This window comes from Talaromyces amestolkiae (assembly GCF_001896365.1).
Source record: "Talaromyces amestolkiae strain CIB chromosome Unknown scaffold10.1, whole genome shotgun sequence".
Lineage (NCBI taxonomy): Eukaryota > Fungi > Ascomycota > Eurotiomycetes > Eurotiales > Trichocomaceae > Talaromyces > Talaromyces amestolkiae.
The window spans coordinates 663699-684318 of record NW_024468046.1 but is presented as its reverse complement, the minus strand read 5'-3'; the positions used below and the strand labels follow the sequence as shown (position 1 = coordinate 684318).

Genomic DNA, 20620 nt, shown 5'->3' with positions numbered 1-20620 from the left:
ATAAGGGGGTTTCTTAGCAATATCTTATATCAAGGGAAGCTCAATATCCAATAAGAATTGATGTGCGGATATATTACTATACTCACCACATTCGGGATAGCGATAAAGTAATCTTGTCACGTTTTCCTCTCTGCCAAATAGTTCATAAGGTAGTTACATCGTTTCGCCTAGTATTTTTATTGCATAACACTCCTTCCGACAATCAATTCGTTCAGACTATGCCTATAATGGCGCCACCGGCACCGGAAAAGAAGCGTCCAGTACATAGACGGAGTAACAATGGCTGTATCACTTGTCGGTATGTATCGATTCTTACAAGACGCCAATCTGCATGAAACAATAGCCTAATCATCGTAGAATCCGTCGCGTGAAATGTGACGAGGCTCACCCAGCCTGCAAGCGCTGCACTTCAACCGGCCGTCGCTGCGATGGCTATCGACAGCGCCAGCAACAACAGCTATCAAAACCATACATGTCTATCGGCATCACCATAATGCCAAACAATAACTGCATCTCTGCCTCAGGCCGCGCTGCATGTGGAGCGCGGTCGAGAATGTCATATCACCTCTTCGTCGATTTGTATACCCCCTTACTCTCGGATTATGGCACGGCGGGGTTCTGGAATGAGATTGTGCTGCAGGCCAGTGCTGCTGATGAGAGTATCAAGCATTTGATGATAGCTGCTTCGAGTTTGAGAGGCCCTTCTTCCCTTGTTGTCTCAATGTCGCCGTCTCCTTCTTCATCGACTTCTGCATCGACGTCGACAATCGCCGAGTTGAGTCCAGGATATAATCATGAGAAGAAAAACGTCTCCTTCCTGCTCCATCACGGAAGAGCACTACAACTCCTCAGCCAAGCATCTCAGCCGTCGATTACGATTACACTGATTGCTTGCGTTCTACTCGCTGTATGCGATGAGCTTCAGCATCGATCGATAGAAGCGCAAATGCATATACAAGCTGGCCTGAAGATTCTGGCTACCCATCATTCTGACTTGTGTTTGGCGGGCGATACCGTGGCTGAAATTGCGTCGACGTTTACAAAACTGTGTAATCCGAAACCTGTTATGCCGGGGTTTGAGGAGGTGAGGCGGTCGTTGAGTGTGTATGATGGGTTTTAGAAATCAATATTAGACCAAGTTTGTCTTTTACCTGCTAGCTATAGATCTGGGCTATGATTATAACATAACGTTAGGTATGTGGAGGTGTACATTGTTCATGTAAAGATCTCTCTATGCTTGATACTCTATCGGTGGCCATGTAATCTGAAATCATGAAACTGGCGTAAAGAAAACACCTTCAATCAACTGCATTGACATCTGCTTCACTATGGTGAAACCTTCTCCGCGGCAAATTATATTCGAATAGCCATCTAGATCTCCCTCAACTACGAGAAGGAAGAGTGAGGTACATGCACCTGCTAAATGTCGGGTTTTGCGGGAAATCAATGTCGACAGTTCCTAAAATCGAATCCTTTGCAGGTTGATAACAGAGAGCATTTGCTCATAGTTGTTTCCGCTGGTCATGGCTTATGGAGATGATGACGGGGAATCTTATGATCAAGGGACCATTTGGGCGAAGGCGACTGTGTTATTCGAGGATCTAGACTGATCGATATTTAGATAATATTAGAAATTCTTCCTCTTTCGCATTTGAAATCAGTGGTGTGAAGTATTTCGGAGATATAAAAGCTGGGCTATGTTGGTGCCTGTATTTTCAGGCATCAAGCTGACATAAAGTTCCCCTCGTCTGGCTGTGATACGTCAACAATGCCATTCCACCTCGTACTTTCGTTTCGAGTTTCGAGTTTGTATCAATTCTCCATGAACTCTCTACGATCAATTATTCATACATCTGCCCAGAGACTGTCCAGCCAGCAAAGACAAATCCGCAACATGCATATCCAGACTATTCCTATGTGTAAGCCAATTTTCGATGAAGATCAGTTCCGGATAATTGCCGGATACATCGAATGCTTAGTTCTGACATTTTGTAGGGACGGGGAAGAGCAATAATTATGCTTACCTCGTCACTGATGAGCCTACAAAACAATCCGTTATCATCGATCCGGCACATCCTGAGGAGTGCGTTTTCACCCCCACCAATGAAGTTTAAATAGCTACTAATCATGGTTTGATTACAGAGTGATTCCGGTGTTGAAGTCTGAAGAGGCTGCTGGAAAGGCCAAGGTGACTGCGATTGTCAACACTCATCAGTAAGTACCAATCTTCTGCTTGAATGAGCCACGCTAACAATCGATAGCCATTGGGACCATGCTGGTGGCAATGATGGGATTGTAAGACGAAACCACTTGTTTGCCGTGCCAGGCCAAAGAAAGAATGTTAACATTTCACCTCTACTTGAAACAGCTCAAAGAATTCCCTCATCTCCAAGTCGTCGGCGGCGCAAACTGCCAATCAGTCTCAAAAACGCCCACCCACGGCGAAACATGGAAGATTGGCGAGCGCATCAACGTGAAAGCTCTCCATACTCCATGCCATACGCAGGATAGTATATGCTATTTCCTGGAGGATGGGGATCAGCGTGCTGTTTTTACTGGTGATACTTTGTTTACTGGAGGTAATTCCCTCTATCCATGCATGGCAAGTTTCAATGGTGTTGAATGGGTTTTGATACGTGGATAGGATGTGGACGTTTCTTCGAAGGTGATGCTGCTCAGATGAACAAGGCTCTCAATGAGACGCTTGCATCTTTGCCAGATGACACCAAGGTCTACGTAAGCTTTTTTTTTCTAAGATTTTCGCGTCCAAGTGATCTTTGGAGAAACTGTCTAACGATGCTTCGGTTTAGAGCGGCCATGAATACACCACGTCGAATGTGAATTTCCTCCTTACTATATCAAACTCCGATGCGATCAAGAAGCTTCAAGCTTTTGCAGAGAGCAATAAACAGACACAGGGTATTCTCACTATTGGGGATGAAAAGGTTGGTCTGAACTCTACAAGTTTATGGTTCCGTGATGATGGACACTGATTCAATCTCCCTTATAGGCCCACAATGTCTTTATGAGACTCAGCGTAAGTACATTCCCTCGATATCAAGACATTAAGATGCTAAAAGTGGTTGTATAGGATCCCGATGTTCTCAAAGCGACAGGAAAGAAAGACCCTGTGGAGGTCATGGCTGCTCTGAGAGAGTTGAAGAATGCTATGTAATTGACGATGGCACAGTCTATAGAAGGTCTTTTTGTATGAAGCTGAATAAACGCCAAGATCTTCTTCAGGGATGTTTACCTCTAGCGATGAGAGACCATCACTGTGACGTCAGCGTAGTAACAAACATCCATGAATAACAGGTCAACAATCTTCGTAGAACGATCAATATTCTCAAGACAAATTTCATACATATCAGCAATTAGCAATTAGACCATCCATTACAATGGCAAACGAAGGAGCAGCAGGTGACGCCCTCACCACCAAAAGTCGCGTCCTCGAGACCGCCGCCGGAGTAATCCAGGACTTTCGGCCCGTGAAAAGCATCTGCGCTCATCTAAATGCATTCCACGTATATGCCTCTGATCCAACGAGAGCTGTTGAAGCGAATCATTATTGCGCGCACATCACTGAAGGTATGATACACCCAGAGGAAACAGTGGATGTGCTCTGAAGGAAAAGATTAGATATCAGACAATGCCTCCTCTACGACTCGCCCGAACCCAACGCCCGCCTCATAGGCATCGAATACATGATCACCCCGAAAATCTACAACACCCTCCCGCAACCCGAACGCGAACTATGGCACTCTCACGTCTACGAAGTGAAAAGCGGTATGCTAATCATGCCCACACCCAACGGCGTCCCAAAATCCGTCTGGCAAAAGGCCGAAAACTCTGAAATGAAGGACATAATCCCTTTATATGGGAAAGCGTATCATTTGTGGCAGGTAGATAGAGGCGATACAGTTCCCTTGGGTACGCCGCAGTTGATGGGTAGTTTTGGAAATGATGAGATGTTGGAGAAGGTGCATCCGGAGGGGAAGAAGGGGCTTTTGACGGATAGGGATGGAAGGTTTGGGGCGGATTATGAGGCGAATGCGAAGTCGAGGAGGGATATCGAGGAGCCTGAGATACATCCTGGTGAGTTGTCCCGGCCTGAAGTAAAAGATCTGGCTAACATGCAGCAGACGCCGATGCTATGATGCGCAAGCCTGTTGCATCGTGATTGCCATCTAGTTGGTAAATTGAAGAGAGAATGAGCTTCGTGAATCAAGAAAAAATCATGCATTGTTTGCTAAATAGATGTATCCCATCTACTACACCTCGACTTTCCAGTATTCATACTTAAATGAATGTCAAAGTCAAGTATCGTTCGGGGCAAAACAAACAACCGAAGTCATTCACAAAGTGTAATCTTGCTTCTCTGTCCACACTTGCTCGTCCTGGTGAAACGTATTTCGGAAACGGCAAGCTCTAGCAATTTTAGAAGCGGGCTTATTGAAAATAAAAAATAGAGAAAAAGTCGTTTGATTCATGTTAGTGAATATTGGTCATCGTAGAACCGACATCGCCAAGGTCACTCAGCATCATGAGTTGGCTGGCAATGTCTTCAATTCTGGATGTTGTGAAATGGAAGAGGAAACTTGAGAAGTGGAAAATATTCGGCAAAGTACCTGTGCGCTAAGTATTATGCACGTGACTTGGGTTTTACTACTGGCCAATCACATCGACTAATTTTTCATACCTCATTTTCAACATGTGACGCGAGACTCAGTATAAACTTCAGCTCAGCAAACAACCCATGAATCTTGCAATGCAACCGCAAATCAGCTAAAATGAGCTCCTCGTTCCGCAACTTTCTCCGCACAGCCACCCCGCGCTTCGTCCTCGGCTGGACAGTCGACTGTCTAGGCATCTTCTGCGCCGCCATCCTGATCCGCGAACATTTCTACACCATCCAGCGCAGCGAGGGTCCCTCTATGATCCCCACCTTCAGCGTCCGCGGCGACTGGCTCTTGATATCACGACGACACGATCATGGCAAGAATATAAAAGTGGGCGATGTGGTGCGGTTCGCGCATCCGTCGTTTTTGGGCGTTAATGGTGCTAAGAGGGTGATTGGGATGCCGGGGGATTTTGTGTGTAAGGATCCGGTGTATAGCACGGATGTCGGCGTGAATAATGAGATGATTCAGGTTTGTCTCTATTGCTACTTGGCTATGAAGAATTGAGGCTGACGGGAAAAGGTGCCGGAAGGACATGTTTTTGTTGCGGGGGATAATTTACCTTGGTCGAGGGATTCACGAAATTACGGGCCTGTGCCGATGGGGCTGATTAATGGCAAAATCATTGCGAGAGTATGGCCGTGGTCGAAAATGCAATGGGTGGAGAATAACTTACAGCCAGCAGCACAATAAGCACTGGTCATGAAAGACGGTAATGTACAACGAAATCAAGCATTGGGACGGCGTTGGAAGAGGAATGTACATATATAATTTTACACTTCTAAAGTACATATTGAAACTAAAAGTAAAGAAAAGAAAGCGCCTCTCCCCGAAAATATATCAGTTAAAACAGTCACCATCTATCGGAACGATGATGGGTTTCTCCTCTTGTATGGTAGAGGCTCAACTCTCTTCCTGCGCAATTCGAGACCTGCAACATCCATGCCCAATTCCTTCATGACTGCATCGGTATTCTCATCCCACTGTGTACGGAAAAGCGCCGCGCCAACGGGTTTCAACTGGTGTTTTGATTGTAAAGCTCGGAGACGGAAGTCAAATCTTTCGAGCCCGTTCTTGACGGCAGCGGCGTCTAATGGCTGGTTGTTCTTTTGCTCCATCACAAAGAAGGATAGTCTGTGGTATGGAGCACCTTTCTGAGCTGCGGGCGGGAGCCAGGAAAGCAAAGTCTCAGCGGTTTCTGGCAGATTGGCCAAATCAACATGTGTGTCTGTGGGAGAGATGGGGACGTTGACGGCGAGATAGTGGCACTGGTAATCGAAACCGTTTGTTTCGACATTGGGGATATCGGGATTGACAACTGCGATTGTAACGAGCTTTTGGCCTGCCTCGAATGATTGCACATTTAACTTGGGCGCGCTCATGCTGAGCCTAGAATCAACGAACGATCCGGGAGAGATGGCTTTGCCATCAAAGTACAGCTTGACATCAATGGTCGGGTCGCAAGCAGGGAGCACGTCAGGAATGACATTCATCTGCGTGATTCTCTGAACGATAATTAGGCGTCGGTATTCCCTCCACTTTTTGTCTGCCAAATGTCGGTATACAGGCAGGTTCATGTCACCTGTCGTAAAATTAGCTTCATTTCTTTGAGAAGATCTTAATGTAATAACAGCAGTCCTACCTTGTCCATCTTCGAATTTTCTCTTGACCACCGGATCGTTAATATCGGCCCAGACCTTCAAGTTTTCCAAATGTTTCTCCATGGCTCCAAGCTTGGATCTTTTCACATTTGCACCTCCGGCTTGCTCATCAGAAAGAGCCCGTAATCGATCAATTCGCGCTTGTTCTTTGGCAATATCTTTCAATTTATCCTCGCGATCCGACTGAAGAACCTTGCGTGCTTCCTGGAAACATTGATACGGGAGAAGTTCGAAGGGGATGTTCTCCGATCCTTGAAGGGCAGCACGACGTCTTCGAGAACCAATTGGAGATACACCGGACTTCATAAGCTTCCTTTCCAAGCGAGGGCTCGATACTAACGCAGGATCGGGGTTTTTGTGGAAAGGTAGTGGTTGGTTCTCGACGGGGGCTTCATCGTGCGACACGGCTGTCGTCTGGAATAAACGTTTCGACTGCAGCGAGGAAAGCGAGATTCTGTTTGAAGATTGGCGCAAATACCGTAGCAGCGGCTTTGAAGCCATCTCGCAATGAGACATGGTGCCTCAATACGTTGTGTAATGGAGTTGTCTGTTGTTTACGGAGCTTGAGACTTTGGCGGAAGTCGACTTGCGAGGTGGACATTTTTTTTCGTACTAGCGCCGTTTTTCGCCAACTCCGCGTTCCGACTTCTCTCCCGAAATCTTTGCTGTTCAACCTCATCGACTGGCGGCACCTTTGACGACTCATTTATTGATCACAGTCAATTGATAACCGTCAAAATGCCCAGCAGCGAAGCTTTGCGCACGCTGAGGTGGCTCACTCGCAGCGTTAATGGTGCCCTTCAGCAGCCACAAACCGTGATAGTAGGTCTCTTCGCATTATAAGAGGATTCGAATTGGTTACTGACAACTATAAAGCAAGGATGCGCAAGCTCATCGACTCGGCTCATGGCTACTGTCTCAGAAGCATCATCTAAAACATCAACTCAAACCGACAGCAGAACGCCCTGGCAACCTCCTGCTCCTGCCCTCGTCACCATTCACTCCTTTCCATCAATGACACCTCTCCGCTTCGAGGAATACTCGCCAGATCATTTACTCGTACCTCTTCGAAGGGATCTCCTCCACCGCGCTGTTGTCTACGAAGGTGACAAGACTCGCCAGGGTACCGCGAGCACAAAATGGCGTGACGATGTGCACGGAAGTGGACGAAAACTTGCTCCCCAAAAGGGTACTGGTCATGCGCGAGTTGGCGATAAGAAGTCTCCTATCCGACGAGGCGGTGGTGTTGCACACGGTCCCCATCCGCGAGACTTCTCGACCGATTTACCCAGAAAAATGTACGACAAGGCTTGGAGGATTGCCCTGAGCTATCGCTACACTCGTGGATCACTATTGGTTGTCGACAATATCGCCATGCCCGAAAACTCCTCGCCATGGTTCTGGAAACGATTCTTTGAGGCTACTCCCTGGGGCAAGCACCATGGAGGATGTACCTTTGTTAAGGATCGTATGGATGAGGATCTTTTCAGCGCTATTGCCGAGTTCCACCAGCATAGCAGAATACTTGATCGGCCGGACCTGGATGTGAAGGATATTTTGAAGAACGGAAAGATGATCATTGAAAAGAAAGCCTTGGACAAGATCCTGCGAGATCACTCCAGAGACCTACCTACGCCACCGCCCAAGGCTACCTACCCTGAAGGAATGTATTTTTCTTGATTGATACGCGATTGTATTATATTATGTCTGCATGTAGAAGCAGAAGGATTGGAGTATTTCTCGTTTGTGTAATCTAGCTAGCACAAATACAATAACCAGACTATTGTCTTTGGCAAGCCAACATTCTTTTACGTAGGAAAGTCGAGTAGTAGATAGCGATTTAATATAGTTTATTCTTTTAACATTGATACCTTGCTTAACTGACTGCCATGGTCGGGTGTTGACAAACCGGCCGAGCTCCGCCCTCCGAGGCAAAGCGAGCAAACATGAAAAAGTAACCGCTTGCTTAACCGAATTGACCCCAGTACGATTACTTCATTATAAGCTTCAATCCCATATCGACAGCAGCCTTCCCCTCAATTTTCTGGCACGAAGATCGTGCCTCGCTGCCATTGATGTTATTACGACCTACCTTCCACAGAGCCTCAACACCGCTGAGCCGGCTCTCGCGGTCTACTTTTTCAGCTATGCCTCTACGCGCGAAAGTGACCAACCCAGCTTTCGCATCCAAGGTACTGAGTCTGCAATTTTCTCTGGCTGTAAGAATAAGTTTCTGATTGTAATCGAATGTCTAGATGTCTCAAAGCACGAGTGCTGCGTCGAATCCTGCCGTCGACTCTGACGATGTCCTTTTTTACTCTACCTATGGATTGCGATTGATCGAACTCAACAGACCCAAGAAATTGAATTCTCTCAATGGCTCGATGTGCCAACAGATTATTCCCCGACTTCTGGTATGACACATAATATGCATCTCCGTTAGTGGTCAGAATGCTAAGACAAATTTGGGACAGGAATGGGAAAATTCACAACTAGCCAACATAATTATGATCTCAGGGCGAGGCGAGAAAGCTCTCTGTGCAGGCGGAGACGTCGCAGCTCTCGCAGTAAACAACAAGGAAGGCCCTGAAGGCGTTAAACGATCACAGGATTACTTTGCTCAAGAATACCAGCTCGACCACTTGATTGCGACGTATAGCAAGCCCTTCGTGGCCGTTATGGATGGTATCACAATGGGAGGCGGAGTGGGATTGAGTGTTCACGCCCCCTTCCGTATCGCTACCGAACGTACCCTCTTCGCTATGCCCGAGACCACAATTGGATTCTTCCCCGACGTTGGCGGCTCGTTCTTCCTTCCGCGACTTGACGGCGAAATCGGTACTTATCTCGCTCTTACCTCGGAGCGTCTCAATGGTGTGCAGGCCTTTTACACTGGTATCGCAACACACTACGTCGACTCGAGTGTGCTCGGCAACTTGACAAACCGACTTGCGGAATTGGTGTTCAAGGACTATGCCAATCTCCAAGAGCGCAATGACCTCGTCAACAAGACCATCGCCGAGTTTGCGACTGGTCTGCCATCTATCGAACAGGAGCCTATTCATCTCCGATACAAGCTCCGCCAGGCTATTGACCGATGCTTCAAGTACAACACCGTCGAAGAAATCGTCAAAGCGCTCGAGAAGGAAGAAGACCAGAAGGAATGGGCACAAAAGACGCTCGAGACACTCACCAGCCGCTCACCAACGTCCCTCAAAGTCACACTTCGTCAACTCCGTCTCGGCAAGAACTGGAGCATCAAGGAGACGTTCCAGCGCGAACATGCCATCGCAAGTGTGTTTATGAATCACCCGGATTTCGTCGAGGGAGTCTCAGCGCGTCTGATCTCCAAACCTGCACGAACCCCCGAATGGCAACCCAGTCGTCTAGAGGACGTCACGTCACAGGCTGTGGATGCTTTCTTCAAGATTGAGGGGGAGCCCTTGAGCACATTCCACGATAACGACTACAAGCAGTACCCTCATGCCAAGTATGCGTTGCCCACAGAAGCAGATATCGAGGCGTTTGTGCGCAGCAACAGGACGACTGGAGCAGATGCTGTGAAGGAATTCGTCCAGAATTGGGGTCAGAAGGAAGGCGTCAAGGCTAAGGTGTCTGAGGTGCTTGGCCGACGCACTGAGAAGACGGACAAGGGGCTGAGGTGGATTGAAGAAGAGGGTAAGGAGGATAAGGAGTAGATCGAGAGCATACTGTACTTTTATTGATCGTGTGAATAGCCATTGGATATTAATTAAATCTTATGCAGCCATAGTCGGCGGCGTTGAACTGTACAATCTCACGTATTAAGTCCAGACAGGCGATACTGTTCAAGGATCCCATGGTCCCTGTGCTCGCTGCCCTGTCAACAGAGTAGGCTCCTCATCCTCTCCATTCACAAGCACAACATCTTCAACACGCACCCCAAACTCATCTATCAGATATACTCCAGGCTCCGACGTGAACGTCATGCCCGGTTGAAGAATAGATTTGTGGTTGCCCTTGTTCATATATGGACTTTCATGTGCTGTAGCAAGTAAGTCATTGCGCACATCTACTTTGAATATTGACAGACGACTGACCTTTGATGCCGATACCATGACCGACTCGATGTGTGAATGCATGTCCATATCCAGCTCTTTCAATTACGTCTCTTGCAGCAATGTCGACACTAGCTGCAGTTGCGTTTACGCGAATTTGTTCGAATGATCGAGACTGGGCTGCGAAGACAATGTCCCAGACCTGGTTTATCATTAGTGTGACTGAAGTATTCACAATCATGGGACAGAGTTACTTCGAGCTTTTTTTTCAAACTTGGCGAGATGCTCTTCTCTGACTGCGACTTGTCCAAGAAAGGAGGAAAGAATGTTCGAGTGATATCCGAAGAGTATCCATAGAGATGAGCACTATTGACCTAATTAGCAGGAAATTTAGGAAATTCAAATAATACTGATCAACTTACCCAACATCAATGAGGACAAACGTCTCAGCAGTCAGGGGTTTAGACCCGTCAGTACCACCATGAGGGTTTGAAGCATTCTCATCTGTGAGAGGATTAATTTCCTACTTCCGGAAGATCAGAGCCTACTTACCAAACAAGACTATATCAAAGAATGGTTCTAGCCCCACTGCACGAAGCGTATTATCAAGAACTTCTTGAATCTCTGTCTCCGTGAGCCCTGGGTACAAACCTGCCTATGGGTCAGAATAATGCTTGAGCGTGGGATTGGTAGACCTACATTTCCTCATCTGCCGAACAGCTTCCACACTTCCCGTATTGACGGCACGCAGTATATCAATCTCTTCCTCGGACTTCATCTGCCTTACCCTTTCAACATTCGTCTGCAAGCCGACTACCTCGAAGCCATTTTCTCCAAGACCACGCTGAATATAATCGCGCATCTCTTCATCTACCATGAGCCGTGGCGTTCCGTTTGACGCTTCTGTGGGGAATATTCCTGAAATAAGTAGAGTCTGATAAGGATTCCAATGCTCTTCCCAAGGGACTATATCAATAGGTTCCTTGAAGGGCATTGAAAGTAGACGTGCTCTCTCTGCTTCGAAAGAAGGGCAAAGAAAGCTCGTCTTTGCTGTGACGACCCCAGTCCCTGGATCGCGGTAGGGCTGCACGATCATCAAGAAAGGGCGCTCCTCAGGCTATTATCATCCGAAGAGTCAGCTCTTGATTTGTAGTAGAGGAGGCCAAGATACACACTTCCCAAGGCTCCCAATCCTGCTGGCTTATATTTGCATAATACTGGAAAGTATAACCTGGCTCAAGTACAAATGCATCCGCGCCATCTGCAACAAGTGCTTGGGCCAATCTGTCCCTTCGAGACTCGAAATGCTGCACTGTTGGTGGTGTAATGCCTTCAAGGAAGTACAGGTTGGTGTCTAGCATATTTCGAATTGAGCATTCTTGGAACTTTTGTAAGTTCGCAGTCTCATTTTGCAGATGATATGAAAAGCCGAATAAGCTCTAGTGGAGTTAGTTGATGGTATTTTTAGGGGTACGACAATTGTACTTGTTTTGCTAGGGCAATCAGACACAATGCTATACCACCCAGAGTGAGTATCCCAGCCCATTTAGATTGTCTATCTGCTTCTCTCCTGTAACCCTTAGTAAGAGGTAAATAGAACTGATTTGGAATGCCTTTCTTTGGTAGAAACGCCATGATTGACTTGGAGAGTGATAGAAAAGAAATAGGAACCATGAAGAGCGGGCTGATAGATAAGCCTCTTGATGATGATCGTGCCTTCCCCGCTTGTTGTACCGCCACTACAGAAGAGTCTAGGGTTAACAGCTATATTCAACAAAGTCTTAGGTACTTTTATTTATTGCGCATAACTAGCTGCTACAAGCGTACAAACACATATCCCGGAATGGAATCATCAGAACTGCTTCACAGTCCTCTGAAAGCGAGGAGGTTTGCGCATAAACTTCTCCGGCTCATCTCTCGCCCCCGGCTTCCAATAATCATACTCCATCCACGCATTCTCCGGCATCTGCGCTTCAGTCGCTTCTAAAAATTCACCCAGGTCCGGAGCGAGAGGGATGACTCCCGTTTCGATCACGTACTGATCCCATAATTTCAACAGCTGCTTCAAGCGTTCCGGCTCGAGTTCTGCGAGATCATCAACCTCGCCTGGATCAATGGCCAGGTTATACAGCTGCCACCGCTCGGGACCTTTCGGTTTAGGAATGTATACGATCTTCCAGTCTCCGAAACGAAGCGCGGCACGACCGCAGGTCTCCCAGCCTTGGACAAAATCTTTTTCGTGGATTCTAGCCGCATCTCCAGTGGCCCACGAATAGAAGCTCTTTCCGCGCATTGGAACGATTTCGCGACCTTGATAAGTCGGTGCTGGGTGGTTGACGCCGGCCATCTCGAGAATAGTCGGGGCGAGGTCCATCACAGTTGCAAATTGATCTGTAATTCCCTTCGCGGTATCCGCTACATTGACCTCTTTAGGAAATCGGGCCGTGAAGGGAACTCGCACGCCACCCTCCGTTGTATATGCTTTGTATAGTCGAGATGGTGCAGTTGCAGCTTGTGCCCAGCGGGGGCCATACCAGATGAAAGAATTATAATTGCCGAGATTTTCAATACTGTTATCATAGTATTTTTGCAAATGCGGCAAAACACCACTCTTCACGAGCGGGTATGCCTCGTAGGCAGCGCCCTCGGCACCGTTGTCGGACATGAAGCATACAAAGGTATTGTCCAACTCGCCGATGCTTTCGAGGTAGTCCACCACTTTGCCCACGTTCGCGTCTATACACTCCACCATTCCTGCAAATACCTCCATCGCAGTGCACGATTTTTTCTTTTCATCCTCGGTATAGTCTTTCCACTGCTTGACTTCTTCGGCCACGACAGGATGAGGCTTGACATCGTCTTTGATCATGCCGAGCTCCTTCAACCGCTGGAGACGTTTCTCTCGGAGGGCGTCTGGGCCATCGTCATATACACCGCGGTAATGGTCAATGTACTCCCTAGGCGCTTGCAGAGGCCAATGTGGAGCAGTAAATGGCAAATAAGCAAAGAACGGACGATCTCTGTCCTTTTCAGAATTGTGCCAATCCTTCAAGTAGCTGACCATCTTGTCACCGTAGCCATCGGACGAGTACCATCCTTCGGGAAGCTTCTTCACATAGTGGTCGTCTTCCATGTGGAGGGCGATATAGCTGGCTTCAATGAATGTGGGGGTTTCATCTTGATCTTGCAGCTGCGGTTCAAAGCCATAGTGGTTAGAGCAAGCCGGAAGATGGGCGAACGATCTCTCGAAACCTCGCTTGATCGGAGCACGTTCGGGGGTAAGACCCAAATGCCATTTCCCGGATAGAAGAGTGTGGTAACCGGCGTCTCGCAGAAGCTCGGGGAGGGCAACTACTCGCTCGTTGAGATACCCTTCGTAGCCAGGCATTCCGCGCTGCGGTGCAGTGCTCATTTGAGATCCCTTGGGCCCGTTTTGGCCGCTGATATTGGTCCATTCAACCAGGTTTCCCAAGCCGGCAATGTGGTGATCTGTCCCTGTCATGATCATGGCGCGAGTTGGGCTGGGTGGTCAGCATCCCGCCTGCTATCTAAGTGAAATGGCAATACATACGAGCAAGCAGCGGCGGCGTGAAAGTCGGTGAAACGGACTCCATTTGCGGCAATCTTGTCGATGTTGGGAGTCCTGATCTCGCTTCCGAAGCATCCCACATCGGAGAAGCCCAGGTCATCGGCGACCATGACAAGGAAATTTGGCCGTTTAGCCATGTTGTTCGGTATCCTTAGTATCGTCTTGCTGATAGGCAGTGCAATCTATATGATACAGTTGGAAAGAAAGAAAAAGGTATGCAAAAAAGATCAGCTTTTATCCGCACTACGTAGTACGCGTATACCGAAGTACCCCTCACTGTACCGAGTTCATTACGACGACGCATTGGTTTAGGGCCCACTGAATGGCACCGGTGTTGATAGTGTCCTGTTAGCACCACGACGTTGTACTATATACGTACCACCATACGAGTGGTGGATATACACTGCCATTGATTACCCCAGTCTGTTCCAGTTCCCCGCATTGCAGTGGGATGTTGGCAAGTGACATGACCACATCAGTCCGAAGATCGACACAAGCTCAGTCTCAGAGAGAGGTGATGTCGATATGGATGTTGATGTTTTGTTGATGTTGGGGAAGAGAGATCTTATCTTATCATTGCGTATTCAATTGGTGCGTGCCTTTCTGCCTCAGGAGTCACATTTAAGGGCCTCTTATTGGCCGGCATTTTTAAGGCACAGTTACGCCATCATCGGCCAATCAGACGCTCTCACTCCGACTAAGCCAATGACAAGCGCCGTAGCATATAATTAAGGACGTCATGCTTTTCGAGATGCTTCGGCCATGACACTTTGGGTACTATATGTCGACATGGACAACGGACGTTGGATGACTACCTAGGTACCGTTCAAGTGCATCATATCATCTGCTGTTGTTCCTGACGATGTATATCTGATCAGTGTTCGAGATATAAGAAGTATCTGGAGTATCGAATTGCCTCTGAAGCCATGGCTCCATCAGAGGCCCGGTCACTGGAAGATGCCAGCACCGTTCCTCTATTAAGGGACAGCCATGAACACGACGACCAGGAAAGAGGATCAAAAGTCAACCCCACATCCTCACCGCAAGCGCAAGTCCGCCTCTACTGGCTCSCCGCCGTCCTGTGCTGCGGCGCACTCCTCTTCGGCTACGACTCTGGTCTCATCGGTACGTTTACCACAACATATCCAAAATCCCCAGTACTGACACCTAGCAGGCGGCGTCCTAACATTCCAATCCTTCCACTCCGACTTCCGCTTCGGCGCCTATGGGCCCCGAAGCGAAACAACAGTCAGCGCCATCGCAGTCGGAACACAACAAACCGGCGCTCTGGTCGGCTGTTTCGCAGTCTGGCCTGTCAACAACATCTACGGCCGCCGGATGGCGATAGGCGTGTGCTCGCTCGTGTTTTGTGTCGGCGTTGTTTTAGAGCTACTGAACTGGCACTCCCTCCCTTTGTTCTACGCGGGTCGAGTAATCGCCGGCCTGGGCGTGGGAGGTTCGTCAAGCGTTATTCCGATTTATCTGTCTGAAATGGCACCAAAGGAAATCCGCGGCCAGCTGGGGAGTTGCTTCCAGTTCATGTTCACAATCGGCATTTTCGTGTCGTACTGGATTGATTATGCCGTCGGGTTCATGTCCCCGCAAACAGCGCAATGGCAGATCCCCATTGCACTTCAGCTCGTGCCCGGAGGGTTAATGGGTCTAGGTGTACTAACGCTCCACGAAAGCGTGCGCTGGCTCGTCGCAAACGGTGACCTACATCGCGCCTCGAAGAGTCTCGAATGGATCCGTGCTATCCCTGACGATAATGGAGACGAAATAATACAAGACGAACTTTCCGACATAAAACAAGGCATCGACGAAGAAGCCGCCGCCAAAGCTGGATTCTCCTTTCTCGAACTCCTCGAATGGTCAAATGCGCACCGCATCTTACTAGCAGTGGGGATATTCCTCGCGCAACAATCAACCGGCGCAACGGCACTGGCCTACTTCGGTCCTCAATTCTTTGCTCTGATCGTTGGTCCGGGGGACAAAACGCTTTTACTCACGGGGATCTTTGGATTCATAAAAGTGGTTTCGTGCGGATTCTTTATTGTGTTTTTATCAGACAGATTTGGTAGGAAGAGGTTACTCTTTGTTGGAGCGGCGCTTATGGCTTTGGGTATGTTTGGGACTGCTGCTTTGGTGAGGTCTATCAATCTTGCGCAACCGGAAAGGACGGTTTCAGGCTCGGTTTCGTCAAAGGCTGTAATGACGATTGCGCTTATATACTTTACCATTATCGTATTCAACCTCAGCTGGGGACCTTTACCGTGGCCGTACGCCTCGGAGATATTTCCTACACGTATCCGCGAGTCTGGGGTGGCATGCGGTGTCGGATCTCAGTGGTTATTCAATCTGATATGGAGCTCTGCGACGCCTTATCTTCTTGCTGAGATTGGTGGTTGGGGTACGTTTTGTCTGTTTGGGAGCATGTGTGTAGGAGTATGTGCGTTCGTGGTGTTTGCGTTGAAGGAGACGGTCAATAAGACACTAGAGGAGATTAATTCTATGTTTTAGTATTAGACTTGATAGTAAATGGATGAATTGCTTCGTGTGTGTAACATTAAGAATGAAAAAGTTTTGTAATGAATTTTCAGTTCATCTCTTATCATACATTTTGGTGATGGAATCCATCGACAAGACCAGCTCATGTAATCGAAGAGAAATACCTAGTAAACACCACCAGCCTAAGCTCTTGGAAAGAAACAGTCCTCCCCCCAGCCACAAGGCATAAAAAATCGCCTAACGCCATTATCATATATCATCATGCATTCAAGCAGTCGTAAGCCTCATGTCGCCACCAGCGAAAGCGAAACGTTATAATTAAAATCACCTCTCCGTAACGATGATTACCATAATAGAATAGGAATAAAGAAGAAGCTGATTGTCTACATGTCGAATATTGAGCAAGAGTAGCCGATCAACCGACGTTGAGCAAGTCTTCAAAGTCGTCTTCGCCAGACAGAGCAATCGATGCTTCCGACTCTCGTCGCAACTGCTGTTCGAGTGCACTAGAACCGTCCATTGGTAAAGATGCCTCGTCAAATCCAAACGAGACAGATCCGCGGATTGGGGGCGTCGTGTCAGACAGCTGTTCACTGCTTTCGGTGTGGTCATCTCGATCTTTACTCGCAATCTGTTTGACCATCTGAGCAAGGTGAAGTTTGATCGGTTCGTCACCGCATTGAGCATGTCGTAGAACCTCATTTTTCAATCCCAAGACTTCCCCACGCAGCCGTGAGATCTCCGAGTTGAGCCGCTCTCGCTTGTCCGACTGTTCTTTGAACCGGGACTCGAGCAACATGGTGTGCTCTTTCTTCTTTTGCCGGCATTTGCTGGCAGCTAGCCTGTTCCGTTCGAGGAATTTCTCCCGCTTGGCGTGATCCTGACCTTCACCCTCTGAGTCTGCTCCGCTGCTGATCGTAGTTGCTATTGACGGCTTATGCTCACGCAGTCTGCGCCTCTTCGACATAGCTGCATAGGCAAACCCGGCGGTGTTGTTGTCGGCCGAGCTATTACGACTCCGGCCCTCACTGCTTGGCGGAGTCGGAGTGTCGTCCCAAGAGTTTCGGCTGTCGAAGACTGCCATGATATCTCCCGACAGAGTCTGCTGCTGTTTTTCGTCTAATGGCGGAGTAGGTTGGCCGTTGCGGACTTGGGCGTGTTTGAGGTCTCGCTCTAAAGCAGCAGCCGAAACAAAAGCAGTCTTGTTGGGGTTCCAATCGTCAAAGGATGGTGATATCGGGCTCATATTCCAGACGGGCTCTTCTTCGGTAGTGAGACCAAAACTCATAAAATCTCCCGACAAGGTGTTGTCAAATGACGGATCTAGTGTCACGGCATCCGCGGTGGTGAATGCCGGAGCAGCCAGCTGTGACTGATCGGCCAACATGGTGTAGGCAGACATTGCGCCTTTTTCTGTTGTCGAAATTTCTGGTAGAAGTGATGAATGTTTTCGCGGCGTGACTTTTATCCCTTGGATCTTGGATTTGGTGTTTGAGGTCCAGACAGAGTCGTTGACGAGTTGATTCGGAATGTTGTGTTACCTAGAAATCTCAGGGCAGAGTTTCGGTGGACACACAAGGAAGACAGAAGAGTATCCGCAATTTCGTGAGGTGTCTAAACCGTGGTTAGAGATGCGGAAGTCGAATCAGAGAGATTGAAGCTTGTCGATTGAGTGGTTAGTTAAGAGAAGGTTTGGTGTTCCGGTGTTGAGGGTAACACATGTGACACCAGCTGTTTTATGTCGGCATGCTTTGCAGTACAAGACCGAGTGTATGTATTATGGCGTAGTAGAAGAGAAGAGAAGAGAAGAGAAGACAGAAGGAGAAAGAGATTAATAGACAGAGAGAATAGAGAGAGGTAGAAAGAAAGACAGTTGAGGAGGCAATGGCAACCACGAGCAAACAAGAATAAGAACAAGGCAAGAACCCTGGATAGGCGGAGGGAAAGAGCCTTCCGGAAGGGGATCTCCCAGCAAAACAGGGCAGGCGCTGGCCAGGCCTTCTTTCCTTGAGGAGGTTAGGCGCCAAGGGTGGCCTGCCAAACAAGGAATCAATTACTCTGCAGTGGCTAGCTTGCAGATTGCTGCTTTACATGTAAGTATTTGCAATAAAGTGTGATAAATCAACACGAGCTATGTTGGCAATGGTGTGGAATGTAAGATGAAGATGGTTGAAACAGGGACTCTTTTATAAAGCAGACCACCTCCGGCGGACCTGTGTGGGTGGCATGATGGCCAACGACGGTACACACCACCACCATCCATGGGGCTCTTATATCCACTTTGCTGTCTCTTTCGGAATGGAGTCTACAAACACTACGGTAGCGAGAAGCTCAGGAAGACCAGCACGTTGGAGGAAAATGATATCATGCATGGGGGGTGGACCACAGCGATTCCATGCGATGGCGAGACCTGTCGGATTAGGAAGGGATGGACTGGACAATGGACTGACTGATGTCGAGAAATGCAAAACGACAATTGACAAAAATTGATTCTATGGGCCGTTATTGGTCTGGTCGAAAAGCCGATGATGGGGAAATAGAGTGCCTAGAAAGGACTAGAAGAAGATCAGTCAGTACGATGTACAGAGTAGTAGTAATACTACTACATAGTAGGTATAAATCCAGGAAAAGAAGCTGGCGAGACGGTGGGGTGAAGAAGCTCTCGTTTGGCGCTAGCCCCGTTGGGCCCGCCTGTTGACATCATCCACTGCCCGCTGCCTGATTGCTGAGGCTGCCATCGATGGGAACGGCTGTGTTTTCCACAACCACTGCTACCCTGCTCCCGTACGCGATAACTAGTGTGTATTTTTTGCCTGTGTTGGTATACTACATGGTATTCTAGACTCTCGCACTGGGATTGTTTTTTTTTTTTTYTTTTTTWTTYTTTTTTWTTCCTTTTTTTTTTTTTTTTTAAGAAGAACGAGCGGGGCACAGTTGCTTCTCGACTGTTCTGAGACGAATCTCGTGGAATGTCACTCCGGTGGCCGTGATGCCTGCACTCACAGCTTACAGCTGACCCTACTAACGGTCATTGCACGTCAGTCAAGTACGAATGTATCAATCTCAAATTTCCCAACTTGTAGACTAACCTCAAGCCAAAACATACAGCGCTATCGGTGGGTCCGCGTTGACACACTCGTGTATGTATAAGTTACATGACAGCACGCGTTCCCTGGATCAATATCAAGTGGCAAATCTTCCCCAACACAAGGGGAACCATACACACTGACCTGAAGTCATCGACGAAGTGTATTTTGGCGCGGATATATGTTCCGTGAGGTAGAAGAGGGGCATGAGATATGCCGAGACGGAGATTTCTCCCTGACACTTCTTTCGTACTTGTGTTCTGGACTTTGACAGATGACTGGTTCCCAATCAAGAGTATACCCTCAACCGATAAACAGGTATGGTTGCACGCTACGGTAGCGTGCCGCCGTCAAGCCTTCTCTCTTTCCCGGATGAGAGGAGAGCTGTACTCGGTTTTTTTGTAGAGAACAAACAGCTGAAGCTGAGACGTGGTAGCACTGGATTCTCCACAGGAAATGATCGACATGCATTGGCAACGGCCAGTTGGTATCAAATCGATAGAAAGGTAGAAAGGTAGAATCAGGTTTCCGCAAACGGAATCCATTTTATCTCCCCGTCTCGTCGTTCTACAGAAACACGGATTCGAGAAGCAAGCACAGTATCTCACACGAGCACAGCGTCCTGAATAATGCTCGAACTACTATGGTCCCATAGCACTGATGGCTGAGCTTAAAGGGGAAGATATATCAATTGGGGCTCTTATTGGCGGGTCTCATTGGCGGAACCCATCCGAACATAACATTACCAGATAAGTCAGTCAGAGGTCAAAGCTCAGATCCTTCCGGCCCAGCCGGCCTGCGCATCCAGCCAATCGTCCGAAACTGAGGTGTAGTTCCTGCTCAAGACGTTCCATCTGATTTGCGCGCCTTTCGGCTCTTGTATACTACATAGTACTTGAATGACTCGCGAGGTGACATCATATACAGAAACTCCCCCAAACAGATCACACTATGTGAGCACTTATTTTGCAAGCCTCATCTTATTTTCAAACGGGCATTGTTCTGGAGTGTTTGTTTGGGAAGTATCAGGCATTATTATCATGATACACAGTCTGTATAA

The 20620-nt window shown here is 48.0% G+C and overlaps 10 protein-coding genes across 10 annotated transcripts; 6 read left to right on the top strand and 4 right to left on the bottom strand.

The window, feature by feature from the left end:
* Nucleotides 1–493: 493 nt before the first annotated feature.
* On the top strand, nt 494–1120 carry BHQ10_005718 (uncharacterized protein; the record flags this gene model as incomplete). Its single annotated transcript, XM_040878224.1, has 1 exon — nt 494–1120. The coding sequence occupies one exon, from the start codon at nt 494–496 to the stop codon at nt 1118–1120; it is 627 nt and encodes a 208-aa protein (XP_040734222.1).
* A 774-nt stretch (nt 1121–1894) lies between these two features.
* Nucleotides 1895–3175, top strand: BHQ10_005717 (uncharacterized protein; the record flags this gene model as incomplete). Its single annotated transcript, XM_040878223.1, has 9 exons — nt 1895–1919; nt 1996–2083; nt 2143–2214; nt 2262–2295; nt 2369–2579; nt 2645–2736; nt 2811–2945; nt 3011–3037; nt 3092–3175. 9 exons carry the CDS (start codon nt 1895–1897, stop codon nt 3173–3175), a joined length of 768 nt encoding a protein of 255 aa, XP_040734221.1.
* Nucleotides 3176–3398: 223 nt separating this feature from the next.
* BHQ10_005716 (uncharacterized protein) lies at nt 3399–4180 on the top strand (the record flags this gene model as incomplete). The annotated part of the gene is made up of 3 exons (XM_040878222.1): nt 3399–3588; nt 3640–4095; nt 4143–4180. 3 exons carry the CDS (start codon nt 3399–3401, stop codon nt 4178–4180), a joined length of 684 nt encoding a protein of 227 aa, XP_040734220.1.
* A 610-nt stretch (nt 4181–4790) lies between these two features.
* Nucleotides 4791–5372, top strand: BHQ10_005715 (uncharacterized protein; the record flags this gene model as incomplete). Its single annotated transcript, XM_040878221.1, has 2 exons — nt 4791–5150; nt 5202–5372. 2 exons carry the CDS (start codon nt 4791–4793, stop codon nt 5370–5372), a joined length of 531 nt encoding a protein of 176 aa, XP_040734219.1.
* A 167-nt stretch (nt 5373–5539) lies between these two features.
* BHQ10_005714 (uncharacterized protein) lies at nt 5540–6856 on the bottom strand (the record flags this gene model as incomplete). The annotated part of the gene is made up of 2 exons (XM_040878220.1): nt 5540–6261; nt 6322–6856. The coding sequence occupies 2 exons, from the start codon at nt 6854–6856 to the stop codon at nt 5540–5542; spliced, it is 1257 nt and encodes a 418-aa protein (XP_040734218.1).
* A 222-nt stretch (nt 6857–7078) lies between these two features.
* On the top strand, nt 7079–10038 carry BHQ10_005713 (uncharacterized protein; the record flags this gene model as incomplete). The annotated part of the gene is made up of 5 exons (XM_040878219.1): nt 7079–7162; nt 7217–8007; nt 8442–8532; nt 8596–8754; nt 8815–10038. 5 exons carry the CDS (start codon nt 7079–7081, stop codon nt 10036–10038), a joined length of 2349 nt encoding a protein of 782 aa, XP_040734217.1.
* Nucleotides 10039–10167: 129 nt separating this feature from the next.
* Nucleotides 10168–11254, bottom strand: BHQ10_005712 (uncharacterized protein; the record flags this gene model as incomplete). Its single annotated transcript, XM_040878218.1, has 6 exons — nt 10168–10364; nt 10420–10579; nt 10632–10743; nt 10800–10881; nt 10930–11028; nt 11077–11254. 6 exons carry the CDS (start codon nt 11252–11254, stop codon nt 10168–10170), a joined length of 828 nt encoding a protein of 275 aa, XP_040734216.1.
* Nucleotides 11255–12229: 975 nt separating this feature from the next.
* Nucleotides 12230–14103, bottom strand: BHQ10_005711 (uncharacterized protein; the record flags this gene model as incomplete). Its single annotated transcript, XM_040878217.1, has 2 exons — nt 12230–13898; nt 13949–14103. 2 exons carry the CDS (start codon nt 14101–14103, stop codon nt 12230–12232), a joined length of 1824 nt encoding a protein of 607 aa, XP_040734215.1.
* A 789-nt stretch (nt 14104–14892) lies between these two features.
* Nucleotides 14893–16486, top strand: BHQ10_005710 (uncharacterized protein; the record flags this gene model as incomplete). Its single annotated transcript, XM_040878216.1, has 2 exons — nt 14893–15091; nt 15141–16486. 2 exons carry the CDS (start codon nt 14893–14895, stop codon nt 16484–16486), a joined length of 1545 nt encoding a protein of 514 aa, XP_040734214.1.
* A 403-nt stretch (nt 16487–16889) lies between these two features.
* BHQ10_005709 (uncharacterized protein) lies at nt 16890–17876 on the bottom strand (the record flags this gene model as incomplete). The annotated part of the gene is made up of 1 exon (XM_040878214.1): nt 16890–17876. The coding sequence occupies one exon, from the start codon at nt 17874–17876 to the stop codon at nt 16890–16892; it is 987 nt and encodes a 328-aa protein (XP_040734213.1).
* Nucleotides 17877–20620: the final 2744 nt, after the last annotated feature.